At 40.9% G+C, this 25,275-nt stretch overlaps 1 protein-coding gene across 7 annotated transcripts in view; it reads left to right on the forward strand.

The window, feature by feature from the left end:
- Positions 1 to 25,275, forward strand: part of LOC122552150 (pre-B-cell leukemia transcription factor 3-like) — a 593,793-nt gene that overhangs the window by 351,059 nt on the left and 217,459 nt on the right. The window contains exon 1 of one of the 7 annotated variants that reach the window (XM_043694657.1): positions 437 to 512. The exons of 4 other annotated variants lie outside the window; for them this stretch is intronic. In XM_043694657.1, coding sequence (XP_043550592.1) covers position 512 — 1 coding nt within the window. In that variant the 5' untranslated portion in view covers positions 437 to 511. Of the gene's footprint in view, positions 1 to 436; positions 513 to 2,507; positions 2,678 to 14,512; positions 14,557 to 25,275 lie in introns of those variants that run through there. 2 more of the 7 variants (XM_043694658.1, XM_043694656.1) reach the window with 2 other exon arrangements.

The raw sequence follows: 25,275 nt of genomic DNA on the forward strand, positions 1-25,275 counted from the left end.
AAACTATAACCAATGGGAAAAATGGGAAAAATATTTTATGGCTGGCATCAGATTCTCAAGATATATAAATTGAAGTAGTTTATTAGAAGATAAATGATAGATTATGAAGATCAATTCTCCCTGATCAAGATAGTTGGTGTTGTGTAATCTGGCAGATTGTGATGTAGTGTATGCAAGTTGCATTAAAAAGAATATTATTCATAGCATTGTCAAATACACTGGATATTCACACTGGGGAGATAATTTATATTTGTTTCTTCTCCCTCCCTCCTTTTCTTTTTGCAGGACTTAGAAAATCTTAAAGCTATGAAAATCACTGAAATTATACTGATCTCAGTATCTTAATTCTGCTGTGCATTGAAAAACAAATGAAAAGTATCTTCATTTTTCCTCAGCTTTCAGTCCGTCGCTATAGACAGTGTGTGCTGTAAATAACTACATTTTCATGCCACCATGAATTTGACAGCATATACAGAATAGGAAATCCATTTTTTAAAGAACAGATTACTGTAGTAAGTATTAATCTACCATTTAATCACTTCTCTACTTTTAAAGTGCTGGTTTTGGTCGTCACTGTGCTACATTAGACATTATAGAAGTCAGCTAATGAACAGAAACTGCTAGTTGGAGCTGTGATTTACAGTTGATATCAGTGTGCTTTTAATTATCATTTGAATTTTATGACTGCTTTTTATTGGGTGAATCGTGTATGAAATCAGTTGAGATTTGCACAGACCAATTAACACCACTTTCCTAACCACAGCCTCAGCAGGAGACCTGTGAGTACCACATCAGAATGACCCCTTGTAAAGCGCAATGACAGGCTGCACAAAAAAAAAGGAAAACCGGGCGTCCCAAATGAAAACGAAAGTGGATGTCAATTAATGAATCAGTGATGATGGCTCCTCAGTCAGGCAGGCTAAGCTTGAAGCATCTCATATACATTTTTACTCGTCATCCTGGTGGTCGTTTGCACCATCCCCCAGGAATTGTTTGGCAACAGTGCCCCAAGCTTCTCTATGCTTCATTTGGCTGTGCTCCACATCATCCGTTTAATCATGATTACTATCGTCAGCTATGTTTCATTGGGCAGATGCAGCTAGGTTATAGAGTAATGAAATGATAGGTCCAAAACTCAAGCCTGTGTTGATCTTTAATGTGATCCAAAAGTCTGTTTTGTATTGGATTATGACATTGTGGAGCTGTAGGCTATGTAAAAAGACATATTCAGCGATGCTGACTTTTGTTTAAAAGGAGTAAGACAGGAAATTGTTTTGATTTATGAACTTGATGTTTTCTAAGCCAACTTAACTAGTGAAATGATGATTTATTGGGAGTCAAGTAATTCTTACATCTGAGATTTACAATAAATATATAAAGGATATCCCCTAGGTACTAATTTCAATACAAAATATAATTACTGATAGTCCTGACCTCATAACCCATATGTGACTGAATTGTGAGTGGATTGTGAAACTGAGGTCAAACTTGCACATTCACTGGGCTCCAGGGGATCTTACTTTGTCCTGACCATCCTAAGGTTACTGTATAAATGTATTTGAAAAAAACCTATTGTATCTCGATTTAATTTTTTTTCTATTCACCCAGTAAACTAAAAGATTAAGTAGTAGTGTTTTGGGAGCTGCCCTGGATTTACTTATAAATGTAAGGTCTCGGGACAATCTGAATTCTGCTTGGTCACTTCCGCTATAGGCTAAGCAGAATTGGGAACTTGTGTGGAGAATTTCAGCTTTGTTTAAATGTTTCTCTCCGTTACTTCTAGACATGTAGAGTGGAACAAAACTTGAATGATATTTTAGTTTGCTGAACTACATAGGGAAGGATTATTCCCTGCGGTTGGTGAGTCAATGAGAAGGGATAATCAGTTTCCAGTTATTACCGAGAAAATGATAGGCCAAATAGCCTCCTTCTGTACTGAAATTTTGTATCTTCTGTGTATTGGCATTTAGTATTTTGCTGGTATTCCTGTAGTTATCTTTTTTATCTGGAAATTCTTACATTACAGTTCTCAACAAAATGTTGAATTATGCACAATAAGAGATGCCTGATAATACACAAATTATCGATACATATCAATGACAAGTGGTTAATGTAGCAGTTTCTGACACTACAATATATGTGAAAGAAACACCTTAAGAAGGTGATAGATAAACTGATTCACCATGCTGTTGATCTACTGAAGTTCTGTTCTGTAGGCAATTTCATTGTACATTCCCCAGGCACTGTCGTTTATTACTTAAATTATTTGGTGAAGATGTCAGCACATCCCAGACCATGAAACAGAGTGTACCCCTTAGTTGTGTGACGAGAGTCATTATTCACTTGTGGCTACTGTCAGCTCTAGAGTGTGCAGTCTTACCATTTGAGAGCTTCTTTTTGGAAAGGTTATACAATCTGGAATAGAGAACTTCTTACTGGTTCTTATAAGATATCATCAGTTCACATATTTATTTTGATTCTGCTGCTTCCTTTTCATTTTAAAAAAAAATTCTAAAGCAGTTTCTTCTTGCTTTCTCTTAGATAGATAATACAAGCTGTGATTTTAAAAGCAGTTAAAAATCACTCAACACCAGATTATAGTCCAACAGGTTTATTTAGAAGTACTAGCTTTCACAGTGCTGCCTCACAATACTGGACAACCTTTGAGAGTTGGAAGGTGAGTTATTCAGTACAGAATACCTAAACTACTGACCTGCTGTTATAGTCACAGAATTTATATCCTTGTTCTAGTTAATGTTCTTGTGCTCTATCTCTTAATTTATTTATTATGCCTGTTATTTTAGATCATTCACCACCTTTCACATGACATGTACAATCCTTCAAACTAGGGGGCAAGCATCTTATTAGATTCCCTACAGTGTGGAAACAGGCCCCTCGGCCCAACAAGTCCACACCGACTCACCAAAGAGTAGCCCACCCTGACCCATTTCTCTCTGAATAATGCACCTAACACTGTGGGCAATTTAGCATATCCAATTCACCTGACCTGCCCATCTTTGGACTGTGGGAGGAAACCCACACAGACATGAGGAGAATGTGCAGACTCCACACAGTCACCTGAGGCTGGAATCAAACCCGGGTTCCCTGACGCTGTGAGGCAACAGTGCTAATCACTGAGCCACCCTGCCACCCCAGTTTGTAATCTCCATGCCTCCATTTCTTATTTTGTTCAAATAGCCACTGCAAACTACTTACAGGCCAGTCCTTCTCTTCTACCTCTGTCATTAGGGAACACTATACAAGTCCAGTATTTCTGTTGTAGCTCTTCATTCACACCCTGTCAGACTTCACCACTCATGGCTCAACTGAGATCATTTAGAAAATTGTATGAATGAAATGCAGTCTTATTTCGTAAATCAATACATCAGTGCACCATTGTAAGATTTTACCAACTATTTTAAAAGTTGCCCACATTACCTATGAAATAATGTTACCAATTAATTTTCACAGTCAATTCCCTTTTTAGGCTTTAGTCAAACAACAGAGTCAGTCCTCTTCCTTGCCCTCTCTTGCTTTCTTTGTTTCATTTTTCTTTGTGCTCAATCTTCCTCTTTTCATCTTGTTTTTCCTTGGCTTGTATGATTTAAATAATTTACAAGGTGAGTTTTAAAAGAATGTTTAAATATAATGTGAAGAAATTTGAACATAATGGTATTTTATGTTGCATTTTTCAAATAAGACTTTTCTAAAGCTGTGTCCATACCACAGTAATTGTTTGTGGCAGCTGACTGTTATTTTCCTTAATGCCCATCTGCCTGACAGTATTGAATGAAATTAGCAACAAAATTACACATGGCTAGATGTAAGAATTGGCAAAAATGCACAACTGGTAAATTAGAAGGATCAGCATTTTTGTATAGTTTGATGGGGTATGTCTGTTAGTCTGTCAGTTTCGCCAATAAAATTGCCTTGTCACTGCATTTCACAACTAGAATCATAGTGCAGGCCTTATAGGCTGACTACATTTAACCTTTGGACTTGTGACAATGTCACCATCGTAAATGTTAAGCTTGCTGTTGCATTCATTAATTTTCTACCTAGACGTTAGAGTAGTTGATAGAAAATGTAGTGCTTCTTAAAATCTGTCTTATTATTTATATTGATTTGATACCAACTGTATGCATGCATTTTTTAAAAGGTTAGATGTGACTTCCCTATCAAAACAGTCCTAACGCTGGGGTTAATATTGATACTAATTTCAGTTGCACAGACCAGGTTCGCATGAACACTTTAGAAAATTTTGGCACACGCCTTTCAGGATTCATGCTTAAAGCTTGGTATGTGTTTTTCCCCCGTTATCCTCCCCCACTGCTCTGAGCTACTGAGACTTCCTTCTGTTTCAGCTCTGGGCATGGAAATGCTTCTAGAGAGATGAATTGCTATAATGGAAATAGTGAGTGACGATTCACCAGCCATTCTCTATATAATTATCTACAGGCATGCCCACTTCATCCTGTGTATGTCATCCTCATCATTACACTGACTGCATTAAAGGTATTACTTCATGTCTTTAAGCAGACTTGTTAAATTCCTCAATATTCAAGTATTAAAAATTAAGAAATAGTTTAACAGAAACTAAGCTGTGAAGAGTGTAAAATATAGTAAAGGGAGAGTGAAGAGGAAATAAACTAGTCCAAACATTTTTTTAACAAGTGTTCCTGATATTTTCCAGATAGATTTGAATATAACAGCATTTAACACTCCCATTAAAGAATTATAGAAATCACAGATTCTTAGCCAATGTTCTTGTGCTCTATCTCTTAATTTATTTATTATGCCTGTTATTTTAGGTCATTCACCACCTTTCACATGACATGTACAATCCTTCAAACTAGGGGGCAAGCATCTTATTAGAATCCCTACAGTGTGGAAACAGGCCCCTCGGCCCAACAAGTCCACACCGACTCACCAAAGAATAGCCCACCCTAACCCATTTCCCTCTGACTAATGCACCTAACACTGTGGGCAATTTAGCATATCCAATTCACCTGACCTGCCCATCTTTGGACTGTGGGAGGAAACCCACACAGACATGAGGAGAATGTGCAGACTCCACACAGTCACCTGAGGCTGGAATCAAACCCGGGTTCCCTGACGCTGTGAGGCAACAGTGTTAATCACTGAGCCACCCTGCCACCCCAGTTTGTAATCTCCATGCCTCCATTTCTTATTTTGTTCAAATAGCCACTGCAAACTACTTACAGGCCAGTCCTTCTCTTCTACCTCTGTCATTAGGGAACACTATACAAGTCCAGTATTTCTGTTGTAGCTTTTCATTCACACCCTGTCAGACTTCACCACTCATGGCTCAACTGAGATCATTTAGAAAATTGTATGAATGAAATGCAGTCTTATTTCGTAAATCAATACATCTTAGCCAAGAATATTACTTCTGAGACTTAACATATTCTATTCATGCCTTTGTAAACAATTAGTCTGCTCTTGACAAGCAAGAGTGTGTGTGTGAGATCATTATGATTTTAATACCTGTACAATTGAGCATGTCATTGTTAGATAAAGGGGAGAAGTATTCCAAAAAGAGTCAAGATTAGAGTGGTGCTGGAAATGCACAGCAGGTCAGGCAGCATCTGAGGAGCAAGAAAATCAACGTTTTGGATAGGAGCTCTTCACCAGATATTCTTTTTCCTTTAATATACTTAAAGAATCACCCTCCTGATTTCCTTTTTCAGTAAACTTCGGTATCCCCTACATACCTCCAGGGATTCCCTTGATCCCAGCTGCCTAAACCTGAGCCATGCCTCCTTTTTTCTGGTCAAAGCCTCAAGATCTCTTGTCATCCAGGGTTCCCTACTCCTACCAACCTTGTCCTTCACCTTCACAGGAACACATAGGCCTTGAACTCTAATTATCATATTTTAAAAGGCCTCCCATCTGTTGGATCTCCCTTTGTCTGCAAACAAACTACTCCAATCAATCTCTGCAAGCTCCTGTCAAAAATTCCACCAAAATTCGCCTTGCCCCAGTTTAGAACTTGAGCCTGTAGACCAGTTTTGTCGCTCTCCATAACTATTTTAAAATTAATAGAGCTATAGTCACTGGTCCCAAAGTACTCCCGCACTGTCACCTCAGTCACCTATCCTGCCCTATTTCCCAAGAATAGGTCGAGTTTGCCCCCTACTGAATAGAACCCTCTATATACTGCTTAAGGAAACTTTCCTGAACATAACAAATTCCACCCCATCTAAGTCCTTAACGCAATGACAGTCTCAGTCTATGTTAGGAAAATCAAAATCCCCTACTTTGACAAGCCTATTGCTCCTGCAAGTCTCCCCAATCTCCCTACATATCTGTTCATGTAATTCCCATTGACAATTTGGAGGCCTCTAGTACAACCCCAATAACATCACCGTCCCCATCTTATTTCTTAGGTCCACCCATAAAGCCTCACTTGATGATCCCTCAGTTATTTAATCTCTGACCAATGATGTGCTACTCCCCTTAATCAAAAATGTAACACCCCCCTTCTCTTTTTGCTCCACCTCTGCCCCATCTAAAGCACTTGAACTCTGACATATTACGCTGCCAATACATTCATATTGCTGTTTCCTCCAGACTGTACCACTTTCAAAGTTTAATGGTGTAGAATGTTTTGTACTACTAAAAACAAAAATTATGACAGGGTTGTAACACATTGACTTAGAAAGTGCTGATTTACTATATGCTGGGTTACATTTCTTCACCTCTTCCATGTGCCCTTGTGTTAAAACACTGCTTAAAACCATGAGATACATTCTAAATCAAACAACATTTGTTATTGATATTCTAACAATATGGATTGTGTGCAACACTTTGGTTCACCCTGGCCATGGGCGTGGCTCCACAAATCATTTATAGCAACAACCCTTTGCAAGCTTGTTCCTGGAGCAAATATAACAACAAACTTTACAATATGCAAATAGAGTTATATCCTGCTAAGCAACATTAGATGAATATGCATTGGTGTTTCTACTTATGGCACTGTCATATTATGAGAACTGCCATAAAAACATGAAGAGATTGCAATATCATGATTTCTCTCCTTTATTGTACTCAACCAGCATTATATATCAATGGCAATGTCTGTGTTTTCTATACATGCCAATCATCATACTCCAGTGAATACTATTACAGAGAAACTTTAAATAGACCCTCTCTTTCCCAACAATTTTCCAATCCCTTCTCCCTAAGACATTGATTTTTTTGCAGGTGATATCTCATATGGTACTTTGCCTTATTGTTCACATACTCCTTGATGATTAATGTTGGAGAATATTTGATCATTTGGCTGTCATTTCCTAAAGTTGACCTCAAGCACAGCTCTGGCTGTTTTTCCTCTTTACTGACCAAGGCCTATAATAACACCTCAACAATCTCTTTTGTAAAAAAAATTGCCATTGTGCAGAGGTTGAATTTGGGACTCCTTATCTGTATGGTTCAACCCATTGAACAAAAGCCAGTAGCATGTTGACAGTCTAACCATTCTGCACATCCTTTACATAGGAACAAAAACAGAAGTTGCTGGAAAAGCTCAGCAGGTCTGGCAACATCTGTGAAGAGAAATCAAAGTTAACGTTTTGGGTCTGGTGACCCTTCCTCAAACTGGTTCAAATGTGTTACAGTCTTTTCTCTAATGATTCTTGGATTTGGATTGCATTAGAAACTAAGCAGACAGTTTTTTTTTATTACTCAGTGCTGCTCTTTTAACTTGTAGGGAGTAGCACATTCCTTTTATGCAAGCTGAAGTTGATGCTTTATTCTACAGTGCTTACGTGAAACTTGATGTATTCTTGCACATTCAATATTTCATGGAATTTATTATAATAGCACAATGTTCTCTCTTTTATATAAATGTTTACATAAAATACAGCCTTTCATCACATACAAACTCAAATCTGTCTAAAATGTAATTTGATGTTGTGTTCTAGCACAGCCATTTAATCAAACACAATGATATATTTGTAGACATACTGTGCATTCTGTTCTGTTGTTTGTTTAACTACTACTTCACAATCACGAGATATTGCCTGAGTCTTGAAACCCCACATCTCGAGACAAAATATTTCAATTTATAATTCAGCACACTGAAATTAATGTAATACATTGTAGAATTACTTATGCCATTCTGTCCAAGAACACTAGCTGCATCTGTAGTAAATCAGCCATTTGTTCCAGCCACATTCTACAAACCTCTCAGCCTGTACTTTCTATGGTATTTTATATATGTGGCAATAGTCCTGGCTCATTGTGCAAGAATTTGTCAACTTTGGCAAGATCTTCATAGTAATTATTGCTGAACTTAATATATGGGATAGTTATTTCAGTTCAACTAATAATTTCAGTGCTTCATTTGTTCAGCAAAAACTGAATTTGCAGGTTTGAGAACTTGATCATGGACTTACTATCATCCTGTTTAGCATTTCAGTGATTATTCCATATGAATCTGACACATTGTCCAATGAACAACATTTTCAGAGCTCTGCTACATTAAGGAAAGAGTGTCTCTCATAAACTTGGCATTTGTGGCATATCATGTGCCTCAGTGTGCAGAAGTGAATTTTCAGACAGAAGAATCCCTGGCAACTTTTATAAATACAGTACCATTCAGGATATGCTTCAGGTTCCCACAAATAGCTGCATGACTGGTTTTGGGCATTTCAGTGGCCTGCTTGTAGTAATAATGTTCATGTCTATAAAACTGACATCAGACCTTTTATTCTTGAGGGTGCAGTTAAATTTAAGTACTCTTATTTGAAGTTGTGGTGTATAAAATAGCTGATTAAATTGAAATGAAGAACACAAGGTAAACTATAGTAAAATTTCAAGAGCTTGCATTAATTACCCTGATACACAGGATTTGTAGTTGGATTTTGTTTGAAAGCTAAACATTTAGAAAGAGATTTGATTTGAACCAAGAAAAAATCTTCCATTTGAAATGTCAGTTCTGACCTGCCAGGTGTTCAAGCATTTACTGTTTTTAGCTGCAGAAGCAGCACTAAGTCAGTTAGGTTTCTGACTTCTTAAAGTACATCTAGGCAGGTACAATACAAGCATAAGTTGACAATATGCTGTCTGTTATGTTAGTGCTCCATCTAATGCCAAAATCATGTTTTGCAAAAGGTTTCACCTTGCACTCATTACTTCCTACAAGGATTTTGATGAAGAACTGTTCTTCATTAATTCTGTGTATGGCAGTTTAGAGCACGTGTTGAGATGCAGAATATTTCTCTCTCTCTAGGTGTGTTTCCTGTCATTGTGACACATTGAACATCATTTTTGTAATCGGGAATGAATTAGAAAATGTCTGAGTGAATTAGGGTACTTTTGTCTAAGGATTTGACAAGGCATTAGAACTTTATAAAATAAAATATCATGTATAATGAATGTACCTCCCAAATATTCATCGGTAGAATTTCTATTTTATGCTTTATTATTCATTATTGCCCCTGAATTTTCAAGGGACTTTCTAAGGCTGTTGATTTGGGCTTAATAGATAGTGAAGACAGAATTTGGAAGAGCTGCGAGTGATTGTGGCCCTATGCCCTGTCTGACTGTGACTGTGGATGTAGTGCCAAGACTAGGTCCCGGGAATTTTAGGGGTCTCAGCTTATGTTTTGTCATGGGCAAACCCAGTGACCTGCCAACATTGAATAGTGTACAGTGTTCATATGTAAGTTGTACGACAGATTTCATCTGGCTTTTACCACTTGACTTGCGACTAGCTTATGTGTGAATAATTAATGGCAATTAATGTTTAATTACAGTAATTAGACAAGTCACAGAAAATTAAGCTGCAGCTGGGAGTGATGTAGTTTGTGGCATGGAGGAAGGCTGCTGTATACTAACTATGTTGAACATTTCTGCCAGCATGGCATAGCTCCCATATACTTTCTCCACACGTTTTCTAATTGCAGCTGAATTACACCCCCATGTTTAAAACACTCCACTAAGATAGGCAGCTAAAACATCATGTCAAGCATGTAATGCTCCTGCTGTTAAGATGTGGGCATAATTAAATTCACAAAGAAGGTTTTCTTTACACACACAAAAAGTCCCACCCCAAATTGGTATCTGTACAATTAATTGACCAAAGCAATTATGTGACATATTTTACATCATTATTCTTCAGTGAAATGCAATATTTCATGCAGTGATTTTGATAGTTGTAGATTTGCGTGGGTGAATATTCCCAGAGCATAGCGCATTTTCTTGGTGTGAATGTATTTGCAAAATTGACAATAGTGGCAAATTAAGTTCCTTAATAACCTTTCCCACAGAGGGTAATGAGCTATATCGCTAAGCCAAGAGCTTTTCGTTTAAATTCAAATGTAATGAAAGGCTTCAAACACCATTAAAAAGGCAGATGCATATCAAAAATCAGTTTTTAGAAATACAGAAGGTACCTTCTAGGTTACGTTTAAATTAATTTCATTTCAGCCTTAAACCAAACCCTCAGATAATCATTTATGGTGATTGAAGTGTGTGATTCTTGATTAATTTCAAACTGCTTGTCTGAATGGGCCTAATGATATTCATTTGGTTGTGTCTCTGTAATTGGGTTGAGGACCCTATGCTAGCTAGTACTGTTATACAAGATGCATTTTGATGCTGATACGTTTTGTCAAGTGTTAGTGACTGTAAATGTAAAATGGAATGTATGCCCAGTGATACTTTTGCCTGTTCATCTTCATCACTCAAAGATGGATTTGATGCATTCAGTCCTAATAACTAACCTTATATTTTAAGATCTTGCCAACTTCAAACCCACTTCCCTTAAGTGTTAATTTATTTTAACAAAATCGTAAAAGTTCATTCATTTTACCTGGGTCCAATCCAAAACTAAAGCCTTTCTGGAATTTACTTTAATTTTCCTTAGCATTCAAGCTCCTTCTCAAGGACTTTAAAGAAAACTGAAAGATTGCTTCGTCTAAAGACCTTGAACTGTAGACTCTTAGGATCCTTGTCCTGGCTTTGGACATACGTAGACTTCATATCCCCTTAAGTCTGCTCCCACAGTATCTGCAAAGTTCTTTCTAGGCTGACTATTAAAACTGACTGCTTTCTGCCAGAAGGCTCTGTGAGGAAATTAATATCGAGTACAACATCTTCAAATTGTGAACCAACTTCTATTTCTTCCCATTCGTTTAGCTTTAGTTGTTACATTCTCTGGTACCATGTCCTGTCTCCTGTCCCCGCACCGCAGTGGGACTGTCTGTTTTTGGAAGTCTGGCAGTTAGACACACCATTGTTCTGCCATTCTCAAATTCCAACCATTTAATCTGAACTATCAATATCCTTTCTCCCCATTCTACACCCCAACAACCCCACAAACTATAGCCTAAATGCTGCCCTCTCCTCCACACTTCACTTCAGCTCTGATGTAGGGTCATCTAGATTCAAAAGTTAGCTCAAAACATTTCTCCACCCATTGTGATCTCCAGAATCTGTTGTTTTCAGTACAGATTCCAATATCTGCAGTAATTTGCTCCCATATTCTATACTTTAAATTTCTTCCACTAGCTGCAAACTAGCGCAAATATTCCAGTTGTTCTTCCCACATAAAATCCAAACTGAACTGTCTGCTTCTGCCAGGAAACAGAAAGATCGCACAAAACCCAAGACCTCAATCAATATCTCTGCAGCAACATGGCATGTTTAGGTTTGGTTCAAATCAATGTAGACAAATTCTTTTACTTTTACATATAGCTCTTTGATTATGCATCCCACATGAATAATTCATAGCAATAATAGAATTTTACAATCTCTAACTAACTCCCTGACTTCATTACAAGCGTTAGAGATGGATCATTCATTTGTTGCAGTTTTACCAACAACTCTGAATTTGTAAGATAAACACAGATTATCTTTTAAATATAATCCACCCAAGTTTATCTAAGCTGCATTTACATAAAAATGTCTTTCACTAGTTTTTCAACCTGATGTCCCCATTGTCTACAGTTGAAGCTTTTATTTCTAAATCTAAAAATTATAATCTAAAGCATGTTAAATTAAATTTTCCTATGCCCTGACCTATCTCCCTATAAGATCACTTTTCTGATAGGAAACAAAAAATGCTGGAAATCACAATTGATCAAGCAGCATATCTGGACAGACAGCAGTCTAGATCACTCTTCATCAGAGCTGCCAGCTCCACACATGCTGCCTGACACGCTGTGATTTCCAGCATTTTGTTTGTTTTCAGTCCAAATTCTAGCATCTACAATAATTTACTCCTATGCTTTTCTGATAGCTTCATTCGAGGTTGTAAATTTAATCTTTTAATTGATCACTTTGATCTTTTGACCTCTAAGATTGACTTTTTGCTCATCTCTTGTTGTTGAATTTCTCCCTTGATAGTTTTTGACCAAAACTGGACACAGTAACAAGTCTGATTGTCCTTAGCAATGTGATACCTGTCCTCAGGAGTTCAAGATCCTCATCACTTTGTTGATTGCTGATTAGCATTTGGCTATATTTTATGTCAAGTCAACTAAGGTTCTTTTCCCCTTCACCCTCAGCTATTTTAGCATCATTCTTGGAATATTTTGTCCAAATGCTCTCAAGATGTAATAGAAGCAGACTGCTCAGCAAGAGATATAAGCCTTCAGTTGAAACAGATGATATTGAAATGAACCTCTCAGTGACACAACCTTTTCACCTTCCAAGCAGAACACTGATCCCCAACCATCACAGCACTGGACCATCCCTGATCCCACAAAACACAAGACCAAACAAGCTGGAATTTGAAAGTCAGCTCTAGGTTGTACCCATGCAATGGTCTCAGCATGGATGATAGGCTGGCTATGCATATCTCCTGCAAGCACTACACACTTTGAATTTTCAATAACTTCCAGAAATTGGATAAGGGAATGTGCATTCTCATGACATGTCTATATGAATATCTACAGAATGACGGTATTCCATCACATATTGATTTCATGAAATATGTGAATGAGCATTCATCTGTAGAATAGTTTGAGAAACTTGTGACCATACATATTTGAAAAACTAATTATAAAAAAAAATTACAATTAATATTGCTAAATAGAAAAAAAATCCCTCATATTCAATAAGGAGAGAACCAAAGCTACCATTTTCTGCACTTATCAAATCCTCTACATAGTTATCACTGATTCTAACCTCTGCTGGCTGTTCATTGTGGTTGACTTAGTTTGCATGGCACATCCCGAATCAGTCCAACCCAGAGCTGACTTTCAAATTCCATATTCTACCTGTTATCAGGACCATTCACTTCCTTTTGAATATTGCTGACGTCAACCCTTATCTTCACCACCACTGAAACAGCTGTAAAATTCTCTTTTTTTAAGGAAGCATTATTTAAATTTTATGATGTTTCCTTGGAGGAGGAGAAGGAACTGTTAAAAATGTTCGCCAAAATGGGAGTCTGGAAGAAACATTTGACTGGTCTGTGGTTTGGTGGAACTTGGGTCATGAAGCTGCACATAAGTTAGTTCCATTCAAAATATATTGCCTGACTTCAGATAAATGTAAAGGTACTACATATTCAGATGAATAGACAGGCCAAATATATTCACAGAGACTTAGAAGGAATACTGATTGTGACAGTTTTGGTAAATATTTCTCTCAAAGCCACCGATGAAACAGATTTGACAGTGTATGCTTTTATTATCAAATATTTAAAACACCATATATTGGAACACATCAAAATTATAGTTTTCAAAGCAGTTCCACCATCTGTGTTATTACAAATTGAACTATTTTCATATGTTATTCAAGTCTGATTATAGATGTGTAATTAACAAAAAAATGAACCATTTAACTAACAAAACTCAGATACAGGAAATTTTACTTGGACTTGCAAAGCCTGGTTTTCATAAGTTTTGTCAGAATCTTATTGGCATAAATTGAACACATGATAGTGTTTTAAAACAAGATTATTTTTCATTTGAAACATACCTCAATATCAGACAACTCTTCATGATATACTGTGTTTCTCTCTCACAATCTTCACAATTTTCCTCTGTGTTAACTGCAACCATTTCAACAATGTCAGCATGAGAGTGTTTCATGTTTTGTTGTATCATAATGAAAACTGAAAAAAAAACCTCTTGTAATCTATCACTATAGGATGTTACAAATCTGTGTGGTGACTTACAGTGACCACAAAAGGAAGCAATACAAATTGATATTGGTCTGCATGGGGATTTCAGTTCAGACAGTTTGAAGCGGAATGCTTTGTAAATGCACTCATAAATATGTCTGAATTGGTCTGTAGAGGTACTGCAGTCTGCATCGAGGCTGATGTGTCCTTGTTTTTCCCATCAGCTTTTTATGTTTATGCAGGCTTTTGGTGTGGCCATCATAAATATGAAAACACCTCCAATGTAAAGTAGCTGTAATGCATCTCAAACTTGCAGTTGTATTTGTTCTATATTCTATTGGTAGTTTTTACTGTATTGCAATTTTTTTTTATCAGACCTTCATTTCATATATGTGAATTAAACGCAGGCTGCTGAAAAAAAGATTCAATGCTGTCTATTGTCAAGCATGGTGGTAGTAAGTATTAAATGTATAAAACATTTTTTCATATTTAAAAGACAAAAAATTTGCACTGCAAGCTATGATTTATTGTTTTTATGCTAAGTTTTAAAGCTATAATATTTAAAGAGCATTTCCAAAGTCCTTGCAACACACTTAGGAGACCTATTTAGTTTAATGTATCTGTAATGATTATAGTGAGGTCAACCAGCTGGACCTCATAGAATATGAGTTCACTGATTGGGGCTGATAAGCTGGTCCAATCAGAGAGCCCTGTCTAACATACAAAAAGGGTGAATGTCAGAGATGCTAGCACTCTGGCATCTGACTCTGCATATAACTGCCATTTCTTCTTTTGCTATCTGGGCATACTTATGTCCTGCATTAACCAAAGTCCTGGATGTATAAGGTATTGGACGCTCCTCTCCATTGGGCCATCTCTGAGCTAATAACACCATGATGCTGCACAGGGAGGCATTGCATATCAATACCTGGTCTTTCTTAGCTGACCCTTTTTCTGGAGTTGATGAAAACGTGCCAGGATAGATGCTGAGTTATGTATGACCTTTCCATAATAATTTGCCAGCTGAAGAAATTACCTAAGCTCCTGGACAGATGTGGGAGTCATGATATTCCTTAACTGTCAATATTTCTACAGAGGTTTTAGTATCTGGTGTCTTGGGGAAAATTAGGCTCTTAATGACAGAAGAAGCTGCAGCTCCACAAGCTGTCAGGAGAATTACTTATTGTTTATCATCTACCACAATGTTGTTTGCCCAGAAAAAAAACAACATTATTTCTACATGTTGGATCTAATCCTTGATGGCAGGGTGGAACAAGTCAATCTTCCCAAAGAAAGGCATGAGGTAAGAAATGCTTACCAGAGCTCAAAGATGACTGTTGCGAACACATTTTTTCAGGATCATGCTTTACTCTCATTGTACTGAAATTACTCCTCAGGGGCCAGAATTTCTGACACTTACTCTCTTTGCATGTCAGTAAAGGGTCCCTAATTGGACCAGCTTAACAGCCCCAATCAGTGAACTCATTTTCCATGAGGTCCAACTGGTTGACTGACTGCATTACAATCACCAAAGCTTTCCTATGAATCAAGACAATTCTTATGTTTTTGATCCAGACCTGTCCATTTTAATTTCTTTAGGTGAAATGAAATTAAGTCCTACCATTGGAGACAGCCAAATAGGGAATATTATCACTAAATATCCATTCTCCACAATTTTGCTTTTTTTTCTTATTTGGAATTGAAATGTGACAGGTAATCAGTCAACACCTGAATGACAGTTTGATTAAGGGGTGGGTTCAGGTGAAGTGGAGTTTTTTTTTGCTAATTTGTGGGATGTGGCCATTGTTAGCTGGCCATAATTTATTGTCTGTGTCTAATTGCCCTTGAAAAGATAGCACTGAATTGCCTTATTGAACTGCTGCAGTCCACCTGCTATGGGTTGACCTGGTATTTTGTTCCAGCACAGTGAAGGAACGGCAGTATATTACTAAGTCAGGATAGTGAGTGGCTTGGAGGAGAACTTGGTGGTGGTGTTCCCATATATCTACTGCCTTTCTCCTTCCAGATGAAGGCTGTGGGTTTGGAAGGTGTTGCCTGAGGTTCTTTGGTGAATTTCCACAGTGCATCTTTTAGACAGTGTATGGTGGTGGAGGAAATGGATGCTTGTGGATATAGCGTGAATCAAGTGGGTTGCATGTTATGGATGGTGTCAAGTTTCTTGTGTTGTGAGGTGCACTTATCCAGGCAAGTGGGGGATATTCCATCACATCTGCTGCGGTTTCCTCCCACAGTCCAAAGATGTGCAGGTCAGGTGAATTGGCTGTGCTAAATTGCTTATAGTGTTAGGTGCTTTAGTCAGAGGGAAATGGGTCTGGGTGGGTTATTCTTCGGAGGGTCGGTGTGGACTTGTTGGGCTGAAGGGACTGTAGGGAATCTAATCTAATCACATTCCTGACCAACTTTGGGGGGGGTCAGGAGATGAGTTACTTGCCACAGTATTCTTAACTGCTGACCTGTTCTTGTAGCCACTGTGTTTATGTGGTGAATCCAATTGAATTTCTGATCAATGATAACTCCTAGGATGTTGATAGTGGAACATTCAGTGATTGGTAAACCATTGGATGTCAAGAGGCACTGGTTAGATTGCCTGGCATTTGTGTGGCATGAATGTATCAGTCAAAGCTTGGATATTGTCCGGATCTTGTTGAATTTGAACACTGACTGCTTCAGTATCTGGAGAATTGTGAAGGGTGCTGAACATTGTGCAATCATCACCCAACATCCCCACTTCTGACCTTATGATGTAAGGAAGGTCATTGATGAAGCAGCTGAAGATGGTTGGGCCTAGGGACAAAATATTCTGAGGAACTCCTGCAGAGATGTCCTGGAGCTGAGATGACTGACTTCCAACAAAGGAGAAAGTGAGGACTGCAGATGCTGGAGTACCAGAGTTGAAAAAATGTGGTGCTGGAAAAACACAGCGGGCCAGGCAGCATCCAAGGAGCAGGAGAATCGACATTTCGGGCGTAAGCCCTTCTTCAGGAATGAGGCTGGTGTGCCAAGCGGGCTGAGATAAAAGGTAGGGGGGAGGGAATTTGGGAGAGGGGCGCTGGGAATACGGTAGATGGAAGGAGATGAGGGTGATGGGGCGGAGAGGTCGGGAAGAAGTTTGCAGGTCAAGAGGGCGGTGCTGAATCCGAGTGTTGGGACTAAGATAAGGTGGGGGGGGAAGGGAAATGAGGAAGCTGGAAAAATCTACATTTATCCCGTGTGGTTGGAGGGTTCCTAGGCAGAAGATGAGGCGCTCTTCCTCCAGGCATCGTTTGGCCAGGGTCTGGCGATGGAGGAGGCCAAGGACCTTCATGTCATTGGCGGAGTGGGAGGGGGAGCTAAAACTGTTCAGCCACAGGGCGGTTGGGTTGGTTGGTGCGGTGTCCCAGAGGTGTTCTGCAAGTAGGCAGCCTGTCTTCCCAATGCAGAGGAGACCACATCTGGTGCAGCGGATACAGTAAATGATGTGTGTGGAGGTGCAGGTGAATTTGCGGCGGATATAGAAGGATCCATTGGGGCCTTAGAGGGAGGTGAGGGGGGAGATATGGGCACAAGTTTTGCACTTCTTGCAGTTGCAGGGGAAGACGCTGGGAGTGGAGGTTGGGTTGGTGGGGGGGTGTGGACCTGACAAGGAAGTCGCGGAGGGAGTGGTCTCTCCTGAATGCTGATAGGGGTGGAGAGGGAAATACATCCCTGGTGGTGGGGTCTGTCTGGAGGTGGCGGAGATGACAGAGGATGATACAATGTATCCGAAGGTTGGTGGGGTGGAAGGTGAGGACCAGTGGGGTTCTGTCCTGGTGGGGTTCAAGGGCGGAGGTGCGGGAAGTGGAGGAGTTTCGGTGGAGAGCGTCGTCGACCATGTCGGAGGGGAAATAGCGGTCTTTGAAGAAGGAGGCCATTTGAGTTGTTCGGTAGTGGAATTGGTCCTCCTGGGAGCAGATGCGGAGGAATTGGGAATATAGGATGGCGTTTTTACAGGGGGCAGGTTGGGAGGAGATGTAATCTAGGTAGCTGTGGGAGTCGGTCAATTTGTAGGAAAAGTCTGTGTTGAGTCAGTCGCCCGAGATAGAAATGGAGAGGTCTAGGAAGGGGAGGAAGGAATCTGAGACAGTCCAGGTAAATTTAAGGTCAGGGTGGAAGGTGTTAGTAAAGTGGATGAACTGTTCAACCTCCTCGTGGGAGCACGAGGTAGCGCCAATACAATCATCGATGTAGCGGAGGAAAAGGTGAGGGGTGGTGCCGGTGTAGCTGCGGAAGATGGACTGTTCCACATATCCAATGAAGATCTCCCATCCACTGCCTCCAACCTCATAGTCCCACAACCCCCGCACCGCCCGTTTCTACCTCCTACCCAAAATCCACAAACCCTGCTGACCCCATTGTCTCAGCCTGCTCCTGCTCCTGCCCCACCGAACTCACTCTGCATACCTCGACACTGTCCTGTCCCCCTTAGTCCAAGAACTCCCCACCTACATTCAGGACACCACCCATGTCCTCCACCTCCTCCATGATTTTTGCTTATCTTCACGATGGACATCCAGTCCCTATACACTTCCATCCCCCATCACGAAGGCCTCCAAGCCCCCCGCTTCTTCCTCTCCCGCCGACCCAACCAGTACCCTTCCACTGACACCCTCCTTCAACTGACTGAACTGGTCCTCACTCGTAACAACTTCTCCTTCCAATCCTCCCACTTCCTCCAAACCAAAGGAGTAGCCATGGGCCCCAGCTATGCCTGCCTCTTCGTCGGATATGTGGAACAGTCCACCTTCCGCAGCTACACTGGTACCACCCCCCACCTTTTCCTCCGGTACATCGATGATAGTATTGGCGCTACCTCATGCTCCCACGAGGAGGTTGAACAGTTCCACTTTACTGACACCTTCCACCCTGACCTCAAATTTATCTGGACCGACTCAGACTCCTCCCTCCCCTTCCTAGACCCCTCCATTTCTATCTCGGGCAACCGACTCAACAGACATTTACTACAAACCGACCGACTCCCACAACTATCTAGATTACACCTCCTCCCACCCTGCCCCCTGTAAAAACACCATCCCGTATTCCCAATTCCTCTGCCTCCGCTGCATCTGCTCCCAGGAGGACCAATTCCACTACCGAACAATTCAAATGGCCTCCTTCAAAGACTGCAATTTCCCCTCCGACGTGGTTGACGACGCTCTCCACCGCAACTCCTCCACTTCTCGCACCTCCGCCCTTGAACTCCGCCCCTCCAATTGCCACCAGGACAGAACCTCACTGGTACTCACCTTCTACCCGACCAACCTCCGGATACATCGTATCATCCTCCGTCATTTCCGCCACCTCCAGACAGACCCCACCACTAGGGATGTATTTCCCTCTCTACCCCTATCAGCATTCAGGAGAGACCACTCCCTCCGCGACTCCCTCGTCAGGTCCACACCCCCCCACAACCCAACCTCTGCTCCCGGCACCTTCCCCTGCAACCGCAAGAAGTGCAAAACTTGCGCCCACACCTCCCCCCTCACCTCCCTCCAAGGCCCCAATGGATCTTTCTATATCCGTCGCAAATTCACCTGCACCTCCACACACATCATTTACTGTATCCGCTGCACCCGATGTGGTCTCCTCTACATTTGGGGAGACAGGCCATCTACTTGCGGAATGTTTCAGGGAACACCTCTGGGACACCCGCACAACCAACCGAACCGCCCTGTGGCTGAACAATTTAGCTCCCCCTCCCACTCCGCCAAGGACATGTAGGTCCTTGGCTGCCTCCATCACCAGAACCTGGCCACAAGACGCCTGCAGGAAGAGCGCCTCATCTTCTGCCTAGGAAACCTCCAACCACACGAGATTTCTCCAACTTCCTCCTTTCCCCTCCCCCTACCTTATCTCAGTCCCAACCCTCGGAGTCAGCACCGCCCTCTTGACCTGCAATCTTCCCGACCTCTCCGGACTATCATCCTCACCCTCACCACCTTCCACCTATTGTATTCCCAGCACCCCTACCCTTTATCTCAGCCCGCTTGGCACACCAGCCTCATTCCTGAAGAAGGGCTTATGCCCGAAACGTCGATTTGCCTGCTGTGTTTTTCCAGCACCACATTTTTCAACTCTGACTTCCATCAAACGCAACCTATGTGATAGATGTGATGTCAACCACAGGAAATCTTGCCAGCTGATGCCCATTGATTCCTGTTTTGCTAGGATTCCTTGATGCCACATTCTGTCAAATGCAGCCTTGTTGTCAAGGGGTGTCACTCTCATTCTCACCCCTGGAATTCAGCTCTTTTGTTGAACCAAGGTTGTAATGAGGTCAGGAGCTGAGTTGCCCTGGTGGAACCCAAATAGGGCATCACTGAACAGCTTATTGTTGAGCAGGTGCCACTTGATAGCACTGTTGATGACACCTTCCATCATTTTACTGATGTTTGAGATTAGTTTGTTGGGACAGTAATTAACCAGGTTGCATTTGACCTGCTTTTTACTTACCAGACGTACCTGGACTTCCAGATGAAGGGCTAATGCCCGAAAACATAATTCTCCTCTTACCGGATATTTCTTGACCTGCTGTGCTTTTCCAGCACAACACTCTCAACACCAGACATAACTGAGCAATTTTCCACTGTTGGGTAGATGCCGGTGTTGTAACTGTACTGGAACAGCTTGGCTTGGGGAGTGGGAAATTCTGGAGCACAAGTCTTTAGTACTATTACTGGAATGTTGTCTAGGCCTGTCGCCTTTGCTGTATCCAGTGTCTCCAATATTTTCTTGATATGGAGTGCATTGCTTTGGCTGATGGCTAGTATCTGCAATGCTGTGGACCATTGGAGGAGGCCAAGATGGTGGTGCAACAAAATGGAAGGTACAAAAACAAAACTTGAGGGAAAAATACATATTCCAGCAAGTTACAAAAAATAACTATTTGGATTCTGTTGTATTCATGAAAATGTGATTAGGTGCTGTAATATTGCAGAAAGGACATTCGCACAACATCATGAGGAACAGTTCTTGGAAAGAACTCCCCTCAGGAAATGGGAGTGACTGCTGAGACCAACTCTCTATCATGGCTTCTGAATCCTTGCTATCTGTGCCAGCCACCATCCCATATCTCGTTCCCTAACAGCACTGTATACCTGCACACTTGGACATCAGTAGTTTCAGGTGCAGCTCACCACCACTTTGAAGTTCAGGCAGTGTTGTCCTGGCAGCAGCCATGGCCTCTGTTATAATATTGTTAGTTTTTGGATCTGTCGGCCTTTGATTAGCTAGCAGTTCTTGTTGACTGGGACGTCCTGGTCTGAGGCCATAATTCTGGCAGAAAGTCTGCTTGCAGCTAATCAGCTGCCTGACTGGTGGAATACTTGGAGTTTCTCAGCATTGTAGGCTGAGTATGTCTCCTTGAAACTCTTCTGTTTTAAGATTTAGCTCGAAATTAGGAATATCTCAGCAAAAGGAATAGAAATATATATTAACTGTTTCACTGCCTTGACTGCAAGAGCTGTTTGGAAAAAGGTTGTGGGAAATCTGCAATTTAGGCTCCCACAGCCTGTGAATCATCAACTCGAGAGGGTCACTGACATCATTTGAGTGATTCCCTACACTGAAACAAAGATTGACTGACTGACTGACTGACTGACAAGTTGGCCATTCAAACTGGCAGGCAACCAGTCACCGACAAATGTTGGTAAGTGGAGGAGTACTTGATTGATTTTGCATAGCTTGGCAAATAGGAAGTGGCAATATATTTGGTTGAGCTGTGATCTGGAGTGGTTGGGGGAGGGGGAATGCTTGGAGACCTGGAGGGGGTAGTGGATTGGAGCCTGGCTATGCTTTTGAGGAGGGCTGGACAATAGCTTCATTTTAGGCCTCAGGTAGAAGATCCTTGGGTTGTGCTTGAATATGACTGCTCCTCAGGAAAGCACCTGAATCTAAGTCTAAAATGTGATGCTCATTTTTCCTGAATCTACTATCAAGTCTTAGGTTTCCTGACCATTTAGGAATCCATTTGACACTCGGCATTGTATTGAAAGTTAGAAACCATCTTCTATGGTTTGCAGCCAGCCCACCTTTTCTGCCTCAGTTCAAGCTGAAATGGGAGGTTTAGAGTTGAGTTTGATTTGGAACACCCCTTTATTTTTTCCAGAGTTTGGCTTCGCCTGGCCAAAACTACTTTTATTTCAATAATAATACTTAACCTAATGGCTTGATAGTTCTGTGCATGCATATGGCATTGATAAGCCCATGTACAACTCCTTCACATATCCTTTGCTGTGAATGTAAATGGTACTCCTTGTCATTTCCCCACTTGAAAATGTAAGAAGCTTTGTTGAATTCAGATGTATGGTGTAAGTGATGTAAATTATGGTCATTTGTGGTATAATTTGATTAAAGATGCTCATTGTATCTAGGATCTGGACAGAGCCTAGCACACTCCTAACAGCCAGTTTATAAGTTTTTAATAAGCAATGGACTTGGGTTGTCACCTGTGGATTTGTGAATATGGAAACTAGAAGATGAGTCTATGGGCTTGTTCCATCAGTCAGTTTGTTCATGGCTGAATGTCTATCTCAGTGCTACATTCCTGCTTTCTCCCATACCCTTTGATACTTTTAATATCTAAAGATTCATTCAAAGCTTTGAGTATATTAATTGACTTGGCCTCTATAGCCTACTGTGATAGAGAATTTCCTCTTTCCATGGATGCCAATATACCATTTCCAGTCCTAATTGCTTGCTGCACTTGCCTAACTACAGTACTTTCATTGACTGATGTATAAGGACCTTCAGATCCCATTGTACATACTTGCCAAAAATATGCCTTTCTGGTTCTTCTCTGAAGCGTATAGCCACTTTTATTCACATTGTTATGTGTTTGTCCACTCACTCAACTTTTCTAATTGTGGTTTTTTCGAACATAGAACATTATGGTGCAGTGCAGGCCCTTCAGCCCTCCATGTTCAGCCAACCTGTGAAACCTATCTGAAGTCCATCTAGCCTACAATATTCCATTATCATCCATATGTTTATCCGTTGGCCATTTAAATGCCCTTTAAAGTTGGCGAGTCTACTACTGTTCGCAGCTAAGGCATTTCATGCCCCTACTACTGAGTAAAGAAACTACCTCTGACATCTGTCCTATATCTATCACCCTCAATTTAAAGCTATGTCTCCTTGTGCTAGCCATCACCATCCGAGGAAAAAGGCTCTCACTGTCCACCCTATCTAATCCTCTGCTCATCTTGTATGCCTTTATTAAGTTACCTCTCAACCTTTCTTCTCTCTAACACCAAACAGCCTCAGGTGCCTCAGTCTTTCCTCATAAGACCTTCCCTCCATACCAGGCAACATCCTGGTAAATCTCCATTGTACCCTTTCCAATGCTTCCACATCCTTCCTATAATATGGCAACCAGGACTGTACACAATACTCCAAGTACGGCCGCACCAGTTTTGTACAGCTGCAACATAGTCATAAGGATGTACAGCATGGAAACAGACCCTTCGGTCCAACCTGTCCACACCGACCAGATATCCCAACCCAATCTAGTTCCACCTGCCAGCACCCGGACCATATCCCTCCAAAACCCTTTCTATTCATGTACCCATCCAAATGCCTTTCAAGTGTTGCAATTGTACCAGCTTCCACCACTTCCTCAGGCAGCTCATTCCACAGAAGTACCACCCTCTGTGTGATAAAGCTGCCCCTTAGGTCTCTTTTATATCTTTCCCCTCTCACTCTAAACCTATGCCTTCTAGTTTTGGACTCCCCGACCCCAGGGAAAAGACTTTGTCTATTTACCCTATCCATGCTCCTCATAATTATCTGCAAACTTACTAACCATACCTCTTATATAAATGATTTGGATGCGAGTATAAGTGACAAAAAGTAGAGGACCCAGTACCGATCCTTGTGGCACTCCACTGGTCACAGGCCTCCAGTCTGAAAAAAGTTCTGTCTTCTACTTTTGAGCCAGTTCTGTGTCCAAATGGCTAGTTCTCCCTGTATTCCATGAGATCTAACCTTGCTAACCAGTTTCCCATACAGAACCTTGTCGAACCTCTTACTGAAGTCCATATAGATCACATCTACACTCTGCCTTCATCAAACCTCTTTGTTACATCTTCAAAAAAACTCAATCAAGTTTGTGAGACATGATTTCATGACCTCATGGTTCCAAAACCCAATCCCTCTATCAATAAAAGCTAACACACCGTATGCCTTTTTAACAACCTTATCAACCTAGGCGGCAACTTTTAGTGATCTTATGCACATGGACACCGAGAACTCTCTGCTCATCCACACTACCAAGAATCTTGCCATTAGCCAGTACTGTATTCTATTATTGTTACTCCTTCTGAAGTGAATTAACCCACACTTTTCCACATTAAACTCCATTTGCCACATCTCAGCCCAGCTCTGTTTACCTACGACCCTCTGTAACCTGCAATATCCTTCCGTACTGTCTACAACTCCACCGACCTTCGTGTCATCCACAAATTTACTAACCCATCCTTCTATACCCTCATCCATGTAATTTATAAAATGACAAACAGCAGTGCCTGCCAAACTGATTGTTGCAGTACACACACTAGTACTTACCATTGAGTTTGAAGATCATAAGTTCAAGTCTTATTCCAGTCACTAAGCAAATAATTTTAAGATGAATCTTCATTCTTGTTCTGAGAGACTTTATGCACTGGTCATTTACCTATTGTTATTTGTAGGATCTTACTGTACACAAATTGGCTGTTGCATGTTTTTTACATCATAATGATAATGCTTCTGAAGTACTTTAGGGTATCCTAAAGCCATACAAGGTGCTGTAAAAATGCAAGTTCTTACTTCATCCTTTATCAGTTGATCCTGAATAAAAGATTTAACCAAGAAGGTAAATGTACTTTTAGGTGGGGAGGAGAAGATGACCGTTCCCTTTGACAGTCCTTGGTTAGCACCACTCTTCCAACCAAATCACTCCCCCACCCCCACCGAACTCCCAGATACCTTCCCCTGCACCCTGACAGTCACCACCCACCTCATCTTCATCCCAGGCTCCAAACAGTCCTTCTGGTGAGAGGTTCACCTGCCTCTCTTCCAACCTGATTTACTTTATCAGGTGCTCCCAATGTGATCTTCTCTACATGAGGAGACCAAGTGTAAACTTAAGGAATGGTTTG

This window comes from Chiloscyllium plagiosum, chromosome 8, assembly GCF_004010195.1.
Source record: "Chiloscyllium plagiosum isolate BGI_BamShark_2017 chromosome 8, ASM401019v2, whole genome shotgun sequence".
NCBI lineage: Eukaryota > Metazoa > Chordata > Chondrichthyes > Orectolobiformes > Hemiscylliidae > Chiloscyllium > Chiloscyllium plagiosum.